The sequence below is a fragment of the Pogona vitticeps genome, chromosome 4 (genome assembly GCF_051106095.1).
Source record: "Pogona vitticeps strain Pit_001003342236 chromosome 4, PviZW2.1, whole genome shotgun sequence".
NCBI lineage: Eukaryota > Metazoa > Chordata > Lepidosauria > Squamata > Agamidae > Pogona > Pogona vitticeps.
In genome coordinates, this window is record NC_135786.1 from 97,733,401 (window position 1) to 97,751,453 (window position 18,053).

Consider the following 18,053-nt stretch of genomic DNA (forward strand, 5'->3'; position numbering starts at 1 on the left):
GCAAATCCAGGGAATCCCTTTGGTTGGGCTTCAAACACAAACACATAAATATCTTCTGAATCACTCTTCCTAAAATCAATTGAAACAGCCTCCCTAGACCTCACTACACAACAGTCTTCTGAGTCTCACAGCATAAACGGTGCTGAAGTGTACAACAACCTGGGCTTAAAACCTGGGGCATGACTATTTTTATGTGGGAAAATAATGCCACATTTGTGGTGGGGCAGGGAGAGAACCAGGGCCAGGTGGTAAGCAGAGTGTTTTGAGCAAGAGATCCAACTCCGGTCATAAATCTTGGCAGCACGATGACTGCAAGTCTGCATGGTTTCATAGGGATTTCTCCCATTCCAAAATGGTTGAATGCTCTTGTAAGAGCTTCCATTGAGTAGTCAGCATTTTAAACTAAAATGTGCTGGTTCTTGGGGCTGTATCCTTTTACCTTTGGAGCCACCCACCTCTGGAATGCAACCTCTGAGAACCTCTCTCAAGTTTAATCCAGCCCCTGGGCTGAACAAAGGTACCTCACCCTTGATCCATGAAAGCAAGCCTCCACTGAAGTGCACAGGAAAGCCCACACAGGCAAAGGAATTCTATAGAAACCTCACAGCTTTCTTCCTTTCTTCCCGGACGTCCTAATCTCCTACTCAAGCTTTCCACAAGGTGATTCTTTCTTTCATATTCAGTCCTGGAGCTGCTCCACTTTGAAACAGCTCCTTCCGTTCTTCTGGAGTGATTGCTCAGTTATGACTGAAGGCAAGCCTGCCTAAAGTCAGTTTTATAGCACATGTCTACATGACTGAACTGCACACAGAGCACTAATGTCAGCAGAAGCATTACATTTCTCCAGAAAATAGCACAGAGATGCCATCTAGCAGCAACAGTTAGGAATTTCCAGATTTTGAAATTTCACTCTTTAAAATAAATAAATAAAAACGACAATGGTGTAATGACCAATATGTGTCTCTCTCATGTGTCTCTCCGCAAACCTTTGATTGCAGTTTGGCTTTATGTCTAAATCCTGGCAATATACTGAGAAAAAGAAAGTCCACAACTACATTATTATAAGGAGGGAATTTTTTAAAATTTCCTCACATATTATTCTAAAAAAGGAAATTCTAATCAGAGACTAATTAATATGTGAGTCAGGAGTATTGAAATAAAACCGGTATGCCTTCATCTCCATTTAAGACTTGTAGAATTAATCAGTGTGAGTGTTTCCTTTACATAAAAAAAGAGTCAATACTCTGCTATACGAAAGAAAAGGCATTTAAGTCAGTGCTGAAATTTTGCCCCTGTAAAAACAAATTTATAAACATGGAAAATCAGAGTAAAAATATCTTAATTAAGATTCACACCATCACCACTTCTTTAAAACAAAGATCACCATGAGGTGGCGATACATAAACATTTCATGACTATAAACCTTGAGAACTCTAATTATGTCCCATCCTGTAAGGATTACAGACTTTCAACTTCTGAATCTTTAGGAATTGTTTTATAATTGCATGCTGTCAGATCATTTCTTTCTTATTGTGATCCTTTTCAGGGTCTTCCAGGCAGAGACAACTCAGATGTGTTTTGCCATTCTCTTTTGCTGGGGGCATCCTGGGACTGCGCAGCTTGCCCAAGGTCACACAGGCTGGTTCTATTCCCTGGAGGCACAACAGGGAATTGAATTCCCAACAGCTGGTTCTGCAATCAGATGCCTAACTCACTGAGCTATCCAGCCTCGAAATTGTTTACAGACTTTCAAAATCCATCTGAAGTTTATTAAGTAAAATATATGATGGATTAGGATTAATGCTGCACATAAGAGAGAGACAGAGAGAGAGACAGAGAGACAGACAGACAGAGAGAGTGTGTGTGTTTTAAAAAAAAAACTCTACCATTTTGGTATGCATTTTACCAATACAGACACACACATATGTAACAGAGCCTAGAACAATTATTTTTCTGAACTGTAACTCTGAGAAGAGAACTAGATATGCTGCCTGAGGGTACTTGGGACTGGGACTTGTAGTCCAAAAAGCAAGATTTCCAAGCTCTGATATATAACTATATCAACAATGGTGTATCATCACATTGATTCTGACTTATAACAATACCTTCCACTCCCACCCCCCCAAATATAGAGTGCTACATGTATATTTGTAACAGTGTGATAGGGCATGTTCAGTACTTAGTTATGAGGCATTTTGCTCAAGGAAGTTTCTAAAAATGAATTGTCATAGCTTAAGTATAGAAAATTCTGTGATGGTTTTATTCAATTCAAATCTTTAACACCAGCAATTCCTCTTTTTCTTTATTTGATGCCAAACCCACTTTTCAATGCATGAGGAGTCACAAGTCAAAGTTCATGACAAATATAAAACAATAAAATCAGGACTCCTTCAGCCCCTTTTTGCAATGGCAAAATAGTCTCCATATCATTTTTAGACTCCTAGAAGTTCCACAAACAGAATGCAAAACCATTGCCATGATGCCTATACGTATAGTGAAAAGCAAACCCACAAATGCTTGCAGGAGAGAGAGAGGGAGAAGCTGTTTCCTCTTTCCAGCTCACCTACTGTATGCAGGTTACTTTCAAAATTACTTCAGCTGCTTGTCCAGGGAGGCATATCACTGATACTTAAGGGCCCAACTAGACAGTATATGCCAGAGTTTCCTTGATTATTATTATTACTGTTATTTTGAATAAAAAACAGCTGAAGGGGGCTGCCATCAGGAGCAGTCAAATGGCAAATAGACAGGAGTTGATTTCTCTCTCGCCCCTCTATTATTTTTCTCTTCAGAATGGTTCACATCTCCTTTCTTATCTGTGCGATTCAAGATATGGACATCATCCTGTCTCCTCTGTATAGGAAAAAGTGTGTGTGTGTGTGTGTGTGTGTGTGTGTGAGTGTGTGTGTGTGTGTGTGTGTGTGTGTGTGTGTGTGTGTGTGCATGCACGCACATGCGCAAGGGATTCTGAGAGGAGAATAATACCCCCAAAGCAGCCCCCCATGGCTGATTTTTATTAACAACAAAACAATGGGAGCCTACCCCATTCACTGGCCATGCAATATCTAGCCTAGGGTAACGAGAGGAAAAAGTGGACAACTTTCCTGTCTCTTTCATAGTTGCTTACCAGATGAAATTTCAGCAGGTGAAGCTTTTAATGCAAGGTACACATGCTAAAATATCTTTCTCCAAAGAACTATTAAAAGTACAAAAACACTGTCATCTTTTTCTTCTCATCACCCTAGCAGTCTGACCTTGAGTTTGGCTGAAAGAAACACACTGGGTCAGATCTGCAAAATCTCCTGTGTTCTGTGTCATTTGAGATGCACCTAACTTTTAACAGCTACAGTTCCTTCATGTTGTGACCACACAAATTCATCATATCAGTCTTGTACCCTCTCCCTATCTCCTATACTGTATATATATATTTGGGATGAATCAAGCAAAACTTTCTGAACTACGTCATGAGTTTGTTAAAAAAAAGTCTTATGAAAATGTATGCCACAATAGCTATTTTGGTTTCAGAATCTGATCAAATTTGGGGGTTGTTTTTTATTTGTTTGCTACAGCTGAAACACCTACTGGAAACAACTTTAGAACAGTTGGTGTTGTTCTAAGTGTCAAATGTCTTGTTCCAGAGTAGCTGTGCTGGTAAATATTCTTTGACTGTTTACAACAGCATCTTTTAGAAAATGTTGATCTAGTGTATCTTATCAAGATATGAAGGTAGAGAAAATATTAATGTATTCTTTTAGCATTCACCATTTTACAGGTGAGAAAACTGAGGACAACTATCTTCAGTGGATCTCATGAAGACACAATGAACTTCTTCAACGTAATGTTATCTGTCTCCTAAAAAAAAGAATATCAGCTATATCAATCCAGTGTTGCCCTTCAGCAACCCATACTGGGGGGGAGGGGGAGAATGAGGGACTGGTCTCTTCCAAAAAAGAGAGATTCCTACCAGTACAACCAAGAGCAAGTATCTGATAGGTGCATTTGTGCAACTTTGGTCCATACAATAGCTCATGCTACAAATAAGATGCTCCTCACCATGGCAAACTCCAAACTCCTCTTTTAGTACCAAAGCTCAGTAAAGATTTCCTAAAATCCATGGACAGAAAGTACGTTCAAAAGAGAATTCTAAGCTCCTTTCCTTTTCATACTTTAGTATCAAATGTATCTCTTGTTACCACTATGGCCTCTCATCAAATTATTCTGACAAGTGACTGGTCAGCAAAAGACTATTATTCCATACAATCAGCACTCCTGCAACCACACATTTCCATAAAAAGAGGTTTGTACTACCTATGTTTATTGCATGTTTATTTGTATTTTTTTCCCCATATCTAAATTATGATTCCCAGCAAAGTGTGCTTTGAACTTCATCTCAACTGCCAGGTTGAAGACTGCTCCTATATTTATTCCAACCTCTTCATACTGCATGTTTTTGATGTGAGCAATTCTGACATCTATCGAGACACAAAAGCACTGTTTACAAAAACTGAAAATAGTCTGTGCTTTTTGTCTGGCGCTTCAAATGTCTCTGTAAAGCATACACCAGTATGCCATATACAATGTGGAGGGAGTTTGTAATGGCTGGTGTTTTTTCAAAGAGACATACACATCAAGCCACTCAAAGCTTTACACACACAATACAAAATCATCTACGAAGCGACTTTGGGGTTATTGCTGAACACCAAGCACCCATCAGCAGGCCCTTCTTGCATAGCAGTCATCTCTTATTAATGGCTTTGAACAAGCCTCATTCTCTAACAGAATGGTATTCAAATGCTTATCCTCATTGTGTGAAACAATGCTTTGTTTTTTAAGTTTTTGTGTTTTTTTTCCAAACAGCAAAAAGCAAATTCTTCTCTGAAGCAAAATTTTATTTGATCATGTAGTTGAACATGCCCCTGCCTCCCCCAGCGCTCTTTGCAATCTAGGGGCAATCACACATGACTAAATGCACAGAAGAAGGAAGCCTAGACTTTTCCTTCTCCGTACAATAGCTAAAAGGCAGACGCCTGTCTTTTTTTCCTCCACTTTGCCAGGCAGCCGTTCAGAAGGATGCTGGTGCTACTTGTGCTCCTAAGGACTGGGCATTTGATGCCTTTCATGATCACTATAAATAACCCTCTTGTTGCCCACTGTTAGGTTTTTGAAGTCTGGATTTCAGCTAGGGCTGGGATAGCATCCAGTACTGAACAGCTATGGCATTGTCTCTATGGAAGGAACTAATAGTATCCTAGCATCCTAAGCTTCGCCCATCCGAGTCCTGTCTGGGTCTATCGATCTGACCCCCAGAAACTTGCATAGTTAAGAGGAAGGTGTGGGAAGAGCGAGGGAGAGAAAAAAGAAGTCTCAAGGTTGCTAGAGCACGTAAGTGTACAGAAGAAAACAAGGTCCGAGTTTGTTATCAGGGTAGTGATGTGGTCGGGAAGGAAGGTTGCAGAGAAGAGCTCATCATCCTACGAGGCGTTCGGGGAAGACAAGCCGCAGTCTCCCCGTGTTGTTAGCATTATTGACCACTTTCCAACATTACAAGGTGAAAACACAGGCACGCGCCCCCCCAGACACGCACGCGCGCGCCCACCCTAACACACACACACACACACACACACGCACACACACACGCACACACACGCACACACACCGTCGGGAGCGGGTTTTTTTTAACACAAACAAGTAGCCCTACTGTGCGCGTTGGAGCTTTACTACAAGGTTTCCTCCCCTTCTGGCAAAACTACAGAAACGTCGTGGATCGGATGGCCGAAGGATGAATCTACGAGGAGGTGCGAAAGAATCCTTTCCTGCCTTCTCGCCAAAGCTTAAGAAAAAAACACCAAAACGCGAACACACACACACACACACACACAGACCCGAGTGAGTGAGGTCCGCATTACACCCCCCCGCCTCTGTCCAGACAGGGGAGCACAACTTGAGGAAAGCGGGGAGGCGAAAAGGGTGGGAGGAACCCGCTCCAGAAAAGGGGAGCCGGGCAAAAGGACGGAGGGGAAAGCGTGACTGGGGACGAAGGGTCCCCCCCCCCCCAAAAAAAGAAAGACCAACAGCTACCTGAGCTTGGAAGGAAGACAAAGTTGGTGGAGGGGGCGGGAATTCCGCGGGTGAACACTCTCTCCCATCCCGATCCACAAGACCCTCGGGGAGGGGGGGGGAATCGATCTTTGATCTCTTCCTACCTTGGAAGGATCCAGTCCGGCCAGGAGAGCCAACAGCAAGAGGTTGAGGATGCGGGCGGAAGGCGGCATGCTGACGATCCCGGGGATGCTCATCAGCCGAGCGGCGGCTACTGTTCTCTTTTTCTTCTTCTTCTTCTTCTCCTCCTCCTCCTCCTCCTCCTTCCTCCTCCTCCTCCTCCTCCTCCTCCTCCTCTCTGGGACTCTCCTTCATCCAGTCACTGCAGGGACCACGCTCCCCAGTCCCACTTTCTGCACGCCCGCCCGCCCTGCCACACAGCCAGAATGCTGGGAGAGGCGGCGGCGGCGGCGGCGGCAGCAGCAGCAGCAGCCCAGGGGACGCTCATTCATTCCGCAGGCATCCTTCGTCGAGCGAAGAGAGAGGGAGGGACGGAAGGAGGGAGGGAGAGGGAGGGGAGGAGAGAGGAGGGGAAGGGAGAGAGGCAGGGGGGGCGTGCGCGCCCCGTTCAAGCCGGCGGGCGAGAGACGGCGCCCTCCCCCTCCCCGTCACCAGCCAAGCCCCCCCCCCGAGTTCCCGCTGGAACCACCCAAGAAAAGTTTCCAGGGCCCCCAAAGCGTGCGTGAAGCCCGCCCGGTGGCCTGCTTGGCGGCGCCCCGGCCGGCGCGGATGTGACATCAGCGCCACCCTTGGGGGGGCTTTGAGGCGCGGGCAGGTCGGGAGGCGCTTGCCTCGCCCGGCCAGAGGCGAAAGCGAGCCTTGGGAGGCAGCCAGCCGGGAGGCGTTGAGAGACACCTCTGGCGAGGGACATGGGGGGGGGGAGAGGAGAGAGAGAGAGGCACCCCCGGCCTTTCCCCCCTCGCCTCAACTTCCCTCGTCTGTCCGGTGTAGGTTGCCGTGTATTTGGTATATCTGTGCCTGTGTTTATACATTTGCCGCATTTCTGTCCCACCTTGCTTCAAGGGAGCGGAACGAGGCTGACGGTAATCTCGGGCATTTACAGTACATGCAAAACTCCCCCCACTCAATGCCACTGCCGGGGTCAATTGTCGCCTCCGCCCCAGGAGGTGGTGGAAGAAGAGTAAGAGGAGAGGCAGGGAGAAGAAGGAGGAGGAGAAGAAGAGGAAGACTCCTGCCAGGTCCCCTCCCTCCCTTCCTCCCCTCATAGATCTCGCCGTTGTGGTACCAGGAATTAACTCAAGTACCTCTCTGTCCCAATGAGCTTGTAGTTTCCTTTCAGCCGTGCAACTCAAGGGAAGGGCAATAAGGCATTTACTATAGTGAGAATTCCCAGTGTAATGTGGTGGGTAGAGTGACAGACCAGAACTCTGGAGAACAGGGTTCGAATCCCTGCTTAGCCGTGGAAACTCATGGGGGGGGGGCTGGAACTGGTAAAACCATTCCTTTAATATCCCACTTACCCTGAAAGCCCCATTAAAGAAAACACACACACACACACACACACACACACACACACACACACACACACACACACACACACACACACACACACACACACACAGTGAGAAGAGCCACCTGTTCCAATTTTATTTAAGACTTGTTTCCCCTTCTCCCTGGCAGAAGTTTGAGATGCGTAAATGAGTCTCCTGATGGATTTCCATCCGTCATGTAGCCTCTTCATTTCAGCCGAACATCAGCATCTGCTGCTTGCAGGCAAATCATTGCCTCCCAGTTTTAATTCTAAAATTTGGTGGGACCACCCAGATACATTCACTAGAAAGTGAAAATAAATAATCATTATTTAGGAGTCCAGGTGCTAACCTCTGCCTCCGATACAGGGCGTGGCTGCACAGTGCTTCTGCTGTGCTGTCAGATTTGCCATTTTCCTCCTTAGGAGCTCCTTTTTCCTTTTTGAAGCAAGGTGTTGGCTTCTCGTGAACCTTTTTTACAAATGGTTTTGAGACACTCTGGAGCATCAATCTATGTGTAAACCAAGTGTTTGGGGAGCATACGTCTTGCTTTAAAGGCGAAAAAAAATGCATTTAAAAAGGGAAAACACTCCTTTCTTCATGTTGTCAAGTTTCAACAGTGGAGACGCTGGAGAAGGAGATGGCCCGGCAGGGCTGTGTGTAGCTCATGTGTGCCACACCCCTTTCCCTTTAGGAAGAAGAAATGTCCATGAAATAGGAGATGAAAAGCCAAATAGCCAAATATGGATGGCTTTAGCCAATTCAGCAAAAAAAAAAAAAAAAAAAAAAAGCCTCCAGGAGAAAAAAAAAACTCTCCTTGCACTCTGTGAGACTTACCTGTCACCAATTTGTTCGGCCTTTGGTGGAGCTGGAGCATTTCAGGCTGCAGGCACAGAATTTTATACAATTGGCAGCCTGATGTACAGTAGGTGTGTAAAAACTGAAGATTATCTGGTCAGTTCAAACAGGCAATTGATGCACACATTATATGGGATTAAGCTAATGTAAAAGTAAATGATAACACTGAAAAATAAAGTGAATATCAGGGTCACCCAGAGAACCTATTGCACTTGAGGAAGATGTGATCTCAATAAACTTTGTAGTGCAAGAACTTATCTCTCTGGTGAAACAGGTGAATCTGGTGTGGTGGCATCAGGAGGAGCATGAATTTGTGAGTCCTGGGGCAAATTCTACCTGTTACCTTCCTTGCCTTGGGGCAGCCCTATTGGATAGTCCAGGTCCTTCTAAAATCATCTGATGAACATTTCAAAGATAAAGGTCAAAAAATTCTGTGAGAGAAGGGGACCCTTTTCCTGATGATGTGTGTGAAGCTGTTGCTGTCATGATAAAGTACAGTAACACCAATAAACACGATTCTTAGCAAGAAGTGGACGCCTGAGATCTGCTTCATTGTGTTTGTAAACCTATTCTCCCCTCTTTGCTTTTTTCATGTATCCCTTGATCCAAATACTATAATGGGTTTCTTGGAGATCATGGTTTTTGTGTGTGTGTAATACTAAAATATAAGGCTGTTGAATGTGATCAAACATCTGAGGGTTTTCTGCCACTTTGCATATGCTTCTGAATGTCAAGGAAGGTGACTCTGAACAACAAGACATGTATGAGAACCAAATAAAGTGCATAGGAGTTGTAATGTGTACAGAAATTGTAATCACGTACCACCACGCAAATTTCAAACCCTTAAAAGAATGTTTAAATTCTACATTTTTCTTTAAAACACATGTTGCTGCAAACACTCTCTTGATTGAATTCAACTCTGTCATGGTAGGCAGAGATCCTTCAAATATATTTAGATGTTAGGCATAAGAGTTCCAGCCTTCTCCTTGACACCTACTTTTGTATGCGAGCAAAATGAGTCTTTGGTTGGTTGGTTGGTTGGTTGGTTGGTTTTGTATGAAGGAACATTCAGCCATGCAAGGTTTCAACTGATCTTTGGAATGGTACCGCCCAGGAACAACCAAATACATTAGTGAGACCAAGACCCCAGTTTTGGAGTGGGAAACATGTTGTCCTCCAAATATATTTGGACTCATCATATCTGGCTGTTGGTCATGCAGGTTCTGGCTGATGGGATTTAGAGTGCCAAAGATTCCCCACTTTTGCACTAGGAATATATATTGGATTGAACAAGGCAATCAAGAGGAAGAGAAACAATAAAAGCATCTGTGAGATGATTCCATGTAGAAGAACTTCTGGTGAGGGATGGATTGCACCTCACAGGCTGGGAATTTCTAGCAGCCTTGCAAGCTTCGTCAGGAAGATGTAAAACTTAATTTTGCTGGGGGAGGGGAGATGACATGTCAGAGGAAAAGGGGGGCACAAAATATTGGGAGCAAAACTGTTGGCTGGGCTTCAGAAAGTGGAAGAGTCATATAGGGAGAGTTGCACAGGAACCTACTAATTTATGGGGAAAGATGAGGAACGGCTGCAGGTATTAACCTATGGTATATTATGTCATGTATTTTAATATTTCCTTTATTATTATTGTCCCCACATTGTAATGGTGCCTCAGTGGAACATATTTTATAAATCCCTCAGATGTATAAGATGCTAATCATATGTAATTTCCTTGAAATTCCTTTTGCTTTACTTTATTTATGGATTTACACCAAAAATATCAGTCTGATCCATCCTAAAGGGTCTCATAAGTAGTTCTGTGTTGGATTTTTTCAATTGCCTGAAGAATACTTTTTGAATACTTCTTTCCACTTCTTGGCAATCTGACCTGTCCAGTGCACTTAGGAGCTTCTATACATCAAGCTTGGTAGATGGGTTTTGTTTTGTTTTTTTCTTTCAGAATCTTTGGGTTGGAATCCTAAACATGCTTTCTTTTGGGTAAGTTTTCAAAGAGTTGACCAAAAGACTATTAAGATACTTGATTTAAATAGTTTTGGAACAAGTTATTAAAAGCTTGGTTGTAAAATCTTAATCCACAACATTTACAGACTGCTCCTTTTCTTTTCTTTTGATTTATAGTTTTATGTTGCCTCACATGTGATTTTCACAATTCTGTTAATCCCTCAGCAGTTTTGTAGCCTATATTCATAGTTTTGCTTTTAAAGGTAACAGGGCAGGAGCCTGTTAGCAGATTTTGTAGACATTTTTGCAAGCATTCAGTGGTCCAATCTAGACGATAGTGATACATATATCAGTTTTATGCTGCAATCAGTTTTATATTCTTTCATTTCTTATGCTGCCATTGTTTTCTTAGTAATCACAGTATAACCACTTAAAGTGCTGTGCTTTAAATTTTATTGCTTTTCTTAAACCCATACAGTAACTGCTCCAATAGCTATGCTTTACTTATTATTATGCATGTTATTTTTAAAGCAATCTATTGTTTGTTTGTTTTTTACTTTTTTCAATAGTTATGACTTTTTGCCATTTTGACTATTATTGCAAGTAATTTTACATTAGTTTACTTTTAGGGGTAGATCTAGTTTAATGGCCACTTTGTGTTAGTCCACTAGGTGTAAAAGAATCCAGATTTCAGAAACTGAGTATCCAGTTGTCAAGGATGCTGTAGTAGGTCTCTGTGTTGCAGATCCTGCCTTGATACGAAGGTTGGTCTAGGTGGCCTCTAAGACCCTTCCAAATTTTATGTTTTTGTGGGATTTGAGCAGATGCCTTCATACTTCAGATCTAGCCTCAGTCCATTTCACCCAATGGCTTCTCTTTTTATGACAATAAAAATCACTACAGATTAAAAGATAGTGCAAGAGAGAATACTGATGGGCACAGCAGCACCAAGAGAAATGTTGAGAGCTGTCCAATGTACTGAACTTCCTGGAAAGTTTATATCTGTGGAAGAGCACTGTGCCTGGGTCCCCTGTTTGGTTTGGAGGCTTATTAGGGGATTAAGATTCAATCCTGACTCAGTCCATAGTGATCAGTACCCCATCTGAGTCTATTTGTGCCTAGGGTCCAAATCTGTTTCTAAAGCTTCCCATTGACTTTCATTGGAGATCCAAAATGGTGATAACTTGTTTTGTTTTTACACAGATATCTTTGACAGTTGGAGACATAATGAACTCAAACAGTGGGGGGGGGGGATTAAACTTTTCAAATTTCAGATAACTAGCTTCAGGTGTTTTCCTATCAGGACCTTTAAAGTATGGTGTGTTATTAAATGATAATTTAGTAGGATGAAGTGATTTATCTCCCATCTTAGTTGATTTCTGAATTGTCTGTAAATTTACTTCACTTTGTCCCAGAACAGAGCCTGGCCATTCCACTGATACAGGTCTCCTACTAACTGGTGTGAATCAGGCCGATGAAGTGCATGCAGTTCTACAATGAAGGGAAGAAGTCTGGGCATCAGTGTTATACTAAGCAAGTAATATCCTCCCACCAGTTTGAGACAGGTGGGGAAGATGATTTCCAGGTATTGTTGGATTGCAAATCCCTTCATTCTTCACCATTACCTTTGCAAGCTAGGGCTGAGTAAAATTATGGTCCATAACAATGAAAAGACAAGTTATTCCCTATTGTAGTTCCAGAACAGTATTTCTCAACCTTTGTTCTCCAAATGTTCTTGAACTACAACTTCCAGAAATCCTGAACAGCACAACTAATAGTGAAGGCCTCTGGGAGTTTTAGTCTAAGAACATCTGGGGACCCAAGGTTGGGAACCACTATTCCAGGAAATGTACTCAGTCCATGCCAAGTACTGACCCAGCATGTTTGTGCTTAGCATTGTTTCTGAAACACATCAATTTAATGCTGCTTTTCTAGGATTCTTGATTGTCACTTCTGATTGAAGACTCTTTAATAATTTTCCATTGGATTCTTGCTTCCTATGAAATGGGGAAACTGTTACTTTAGTGAGGATGATGGTATGTGTATTATTCTGTAAGCCTGGAGAAACTAAAATTTTGGACTACAACTCCCAGACACCTCCTCAAGGTCATGCTGGTACAGGGACTCTGGCAGCTGCAGTCCTAAAAATAGCTTTTTCAAAGCTCTTCATGGTCACAGTGGCAATAGCTGTGGAGAGAGGAACATGTGGATGAGTGGAGACTGGATAATTTTAAGATGTTATAAAGGGAGACTAATAAAAATTTTAGTCCTGGGCACCAGATTGATAGTGTGTAACTAATTACTGACTCACACATAGTTTTCCAAATTTGACTTTAAAGCATCCATATGTAATTAGGGTAAAGAACATATAAGAAGTCCACAACCATAAAGAGCCAGATATGAGCAAAAAGTATTTAATTTAAATTGAGGGGTGAACTAAAGCAATACATCTGGCAAACTAGTTAATGAAACCTGGTTGAGCTCTGGCCAAACAAAGACATAACATCCAGTCCCTGGTGGGGAAAGTACTAAATGGAGGGACATGGGTTAAACAGGTAAATTGTAAAATGCAAGTAGAAGATCTAGTGGGACTTCCTCCATGAGGTCTGGAATACTGAAGTGGAAGGTAATTACTCCCAAGGAGATAAGGGTGTGAGCAAATACACTTTTTTGAGGAAAGTAGAAAAGGCTTGCCAATGTTAAATGCCAAGGAGCACAAAAAGAAGACTATAACTCTCATATTCTTTTCTGCTGCATAAATTTTTCATTGACAGTAGAATGAACACACTGCTCTTCTTAGTGCTTGCCGGTGAGGGTTTTAACCTTAGCTGAATAAATCACAGTTGTGTGCTTGCAACTGTATGTGTCAAGACTCTTACAGGATGTTCTACCTGGTTACCAAATGCTTCTGTTTAAAGATATAGTCAGCTTCCAGTGTCTTATCTGGCATTAAGCCAGCACTGACATTTGACTATGGTGCAGATTATGCAAAGCTCTTCAGAGTGCAACCAACCTGTTAAACAATTATAATCAGAAGCATCACTTATACCCTTGGTGGGTGACTATATATTTCATATATACTTGGCACTGAGGGCTCAGCTTATGTCTTATTTTCCATGGGCTGTTGGGATTTAACTGAACAAGAATCCAGGGTTTGCGACCAAGAATGTGTTCAATTGCATATGCAGTATTCATATGAGACAAATTTGCAAGACATGTCTGAATTGGGTGTTTGTGTGGTTCCAGGGCAACTACAGTGTGGAAGAAGGAGCCACCACTAACCTCCAGGTGGATCAAAAGTACAAGGGATCCTTTGAATCCCATTTGGCATTCATAGGGTTGAAAAGATGATCTGTGATGTGAAATGAGAAAGGGGGAAATCAAAAGTAGTTTAATGCAATACCTTTGATTTACATTTCTCTTATGTTTGTGTCAGCTTCCCACTACCTGCTGCTTTTCAGTTATTTTAGACTACAGTTTTCATCACCACAAATCACTGGTCTTGCTGACTGGGGCTGATGAGAACTGTGGTCAAAGAATCTGGATGGGAGTGCGTTAGATAGGTCTCATCTAGAATTATCTACTTGGTAAATATTGTAAAAATGGACAGTGGTCTGATCCAGGAAGCCAGTTTCCATATGCTGGTTTTTCCTATTAATATAGTGGTTGTTGTGACAAGTAAAACATCCCTTTGATCTGCTTCTCCACATCTCTCAGCTATTGAAGCATAAACGAGCAAGAAAAGAAACATCTCTACAGGCCAGGAGGTGGCAATCCTAGTAAATGGGAATATGTTCCTTTGAAATGACACCAGAATTAATTCTTTCAATTTTCACATTTGTTAGCATTGCCTGCAACATGCTGTCTGAACCATCATGTTTGATATTTTATAGCCAACGCATATATTCATGGAAATAAACTCAACTATTAACGATGATAATGTGTTTGTATTTGAGATGGTATTCTACTTTCTGATGTCAGTAAACAGATACTTTTTGTGGGGAGAGGAGGGAGAGAGGACCCTGGTAGATGCATATCGCTCTGCCTTCCACGACAGATAGATGTATTGTGTGGAATTTTGAATGTTGTTGGAAGATAATAGCAATGCTCTTGTGTAAGTGAACTTTCTAAAATCAATTTGAGCAAGGATAACAAATCATTGGTCTGTTTTGGGGGTGGTGAAGTACTTCCGGGGAAAACCAGCTGAGAACAGAAAACTTAGGGAGTAGCTATTTTGAGCTCAGTTGAATTAAGAGTTGCTGAACATTAAGTTTGTTTTATGCTTCATGCTTCAGTGACAATATTTTGGGAAAAGGTAGCTGCAAACATGGCTCTGTGTCTAAACAAAAATGGACAATAAGCCATATCAAATTGAAAGCCTTAATAAATAATAAATAAAGGACTGTAAATAAATAAATAAATGGACCAGCTCGAGCAGGGTTGTGGAGCTTTCGCCTTTCCGGATATGGTGGCCTATAATTCCATCCAGCATGGCCAACAGTAAAAGAGTGTGGGAATTGTAGTCCAAAACACCTGGAGGGCTAAAATAGTACCTGTTCCTAAGCCAAAGCATCCTGGCTGGATAGCTCAATGATTTAAATATCTGGCTGTGGAGCCAGAGGTTGCAAGTTTGATTCTGAACTGTGCCCCCTTGACAGGGACCAGAACCAATGATCCATAGGGCAATTTGTTTTTATCCTTTATTCGTCAAGGTTAATGAATCAAAGAATACGAATATACGAATACTCTTCGATGAATCAATCTGTTGATTTGTCTGCAATTTAAATGGCTATAACACTGGCCTCCAATGACCTAAAGACACCAAATTTGCAAATAAGCTTCCTCAGACGCTTTTCTATAGCATCTGTTCTTTTCTTGAACGTTTGGTGAACATTGGATCACGGACTCCCGAGTTATATAGCCACAAAGAGGAAAGCTCCCAGGTTTTGCTCCCCCCAGATGATCAGCTTTGCAGTCTGAAGCCGTGTGATTGTATTGTTTGTTTTGTTACTGATGAGGAAAAGGAATGGTGGTTGTTTTTGGCACAAGATAAACTCTGCAGTCTGAAGCTGTGTGATGGGGCGATGCCTGGACAGACTTTTGGGCCCCATTGGGGCACTGAGGTAAGTTGGCAGCAGCAAAGTAGAGTGCGTTGCCCCATTGGGCACTCAGGCACATGGCAGCTGGAAAGCAGGCTTTTAGGCCCCATCGGGGCACTGAGGCAAAAGGCAGAAGACTCTGGTCTTCTTCTTCTGCAACATCACATTTGTTTGCAGAGTTACTTACGTTTGTCCACAGGAGGCAACTGAGGTTGTCAAAGCAGCAGCAACAGCAGGGGAATAAGGTCTGATTGCAAGGTGCGGTTAATCAGGGTGGCCGCTGGGCTTCTCGAGTGGAAGATCAGCACTTTGAATCCATGCGATGGGGTGACCTGAGCTCTTGTCCCTTGTTCCTGTTTCTGCCTACCTACTGAGTTAAACTGCGGCTGAGCCACTAGGCTTATTGATCAGAAGGTCTGCCAACCTACACAGGCAGTAGCCCGAGTGGACTTTGGAGCACCATGTTGGCATGGGATGGCAGGACACGCATTGGGTGGGGCAGAGCCCGGCCCTCTTGGCACGGCGATGCCTGGACAGGCTTGGGGGGGGGAAGAGGAAAAGGAAGAGGCAGAGGCAAAAGGAAGGAAGGAAGGAAGGAAGGAAGGAAGCAAAAGGAAAGAAGATTCTTGTCTTCTTCAGTGCAAAGGTAGTTCAGTTTGCTCCCAGGAGGCAACTGAGGTTGCACAACTGCAGCAACAACAGCAGATGAATAGGGTCCAAGTTGCTACTAACATAACGGTGGTTAATCTACTGGGCCGCTGGTGAGCTGAGCTCCCATAGTTTGTCCCAAGTTCTGCCGACCTACTGAGGCTGTAGAATAGATAGGAAGCTGAAATGAACAGTCTGCCAGTTTTGGGTGGGCCTGAGACAGGCCCTCTTTGGCACAGGAGACACCCGAACAGACTGGGTTGGTGCTTGGATGCCCAGACAGGCTTGAAAACAGACTCTTGCCTTCATAGTTAAGTTTGCCCCCAGGAGGCAACTGAGGTTGCACAACAACAGCAACAATAGATGAATAGGGTGGTGCTATTAATGTATCAGTGGTTAATCCACGGGGCAGTTGGGCTTCTCGAGTGGAAGGTCAAATCCATGCAATAGGATGAGCTGAGCTCCTGTAGTTTGTTCCAGGTTCTGCCTACCTGAGGCAGTAGGAAGCTGGAATGAACAGCCAATAATTAGGAATGAAGCCCAAGTGGACTTTGGAGCACTAATGTAGTCCTTTGAATAAGCAAGCAGGCAGGCAGGAAACAAAGAACTTGGCCCGATGAGGCATCTTCACCCAGCAGACAAGATTTGGAAGACCCTTGGCCCGATTCTTGGCACAGAATCAGCAGTAGGCAAGCCCAAGGCAGCTGTAGAGTGATGCAGGATTTGGGGCCAACATGGCCCAAGGAGGCTGGGATTGATGCCCGGTGAGGTGGGGGGAGGACACCTGCACAGGTTGCACATAACAGCAACATAGACTGTGGCACTGTGGATTAAACTGCTGAGCGACTGGGCTTGTTCATCAAAGATCAGCACTGCAGTTTGAATCTGTGCAACAGGGTGAGCTATGTCCCGTTGATTTTCACCCAGCTTCTGCCAGCCTTCTTGGGCAGTAGAGAAGGCTAGAAGGCCAGAATGAAGAGGCATGAATAATTGGAATGAAGCCCAAGGAGGCTGGAATTATGCATGTGCCAAGAGAGGGTTGGCTGGCACTCTAGTCACATCTGGGGGTGCCAGGACAGGGGGTGCCAGGACAGGCTCTGGGTGTGCCAAGAGAGGGTTTAGGCTTGGATGCCAAGAGGGCCAGCCTGGGTCTGCCCCAACCAAAGACTGTCTGAATTTCACCCCATCACCATATCACTTGGCTTCAGATTGCAGAGCTGATGTGGTTTAACCCATGCCAGGCAGGAGTTCTCTCCTGCCAGTCAGGGAGGCAGAAGGTGCAACAAACAGCTGGCAGGCTATGTAACCCAGCAGGCAGGGAGGCATAAGGTGGAACAAATCTAGCCCTCCAGGACTATGTAACCCAGCAGGCAGGCAGGGAGGCATAAGGTGAAACAAATTTAGCCCTCCAGGACTATGTAACCCAGCAGTCAGTCAGGGAGGCATAAGGTGGAACAAACAGCCTGCCAGGACTACATAACCCAGCAGGCAGGCAGGGAGGCAGGAGTTCAACAGTTCTTGGCCTGCTGGTCTGACTTGATCCAGCAGGCAGGCAGGTATGACTTGGTTGGAACTTGGCCCGAGGAAGTGACTGGAATTGGCAGCTGGAGTTCTGACTGAGGGGCAGTGTGACGATCGCCCACATCACAGTAGCACCTGATTTGCATGAACCTATGAGAGGAATGGAGAGGCGGAGTCAGCAGCTACATGAGGCTTGGTGGGAGAAGGAGGAGTCAGAGAGAGAGGGAACAGATACTGAGAGAGATAGAGCTGGTTAGGAAAAGAAGTACAGAAGGTGGTAGTGATATAACAAGAGAAAAGAAGTATGTACTGAGAGAACTTATGTATCATGTGTATCTGAAGAACTTTTATTATTCAGTCCGCTTCACTCCAATAA

General features: G+C 43.7%; 1 protein-coding gene and 2 long non-coding RNA genes across 3 annotated transcripts in view; 1 reads left to right on the forward strand and 2 right to left on the reverse strand.

Annotated features, from left to right (window-relative positions):
- Positions 1-6,610, reverse strand: part of OLFM3 (olfactomedin 3) — a 219,924-nt gene extending 213,314 nt beyond the window's left edge. Inside the window, exon 1 of the mRNA XM_020788726.3 lies at positions 6,204-6,610. Within this exon, the coding sequence (XP_020644385.1) occupies positions 6,204-6,296 (93 nt within the window). The 5' untranslated portion in view covers positions 6,297-6,610. The remainder of the gene's footprint in view (positions 1-6,203) is intronic.
- Positions 1-18,053, reverse strand: part of LOC144588654 (uncharacterized) — a 364,336-nt gene that overhangs the window by 282,346 nt on the left and 63,937 nt on the right. The gene's annotated exons all lie outside the window — the stretch shown is intronic.
- LOC144588956 (uncharacterized) lies at positions 11,773-14,780 on the forward strand. Its single transcript, XR_013544736.1, has 2 exons — positions 11,773-11,994; positions 13,656-14,780. It is a non-coding gene; the product is annotated as an uncharacterized LOC144588956 (long non-coding RNA).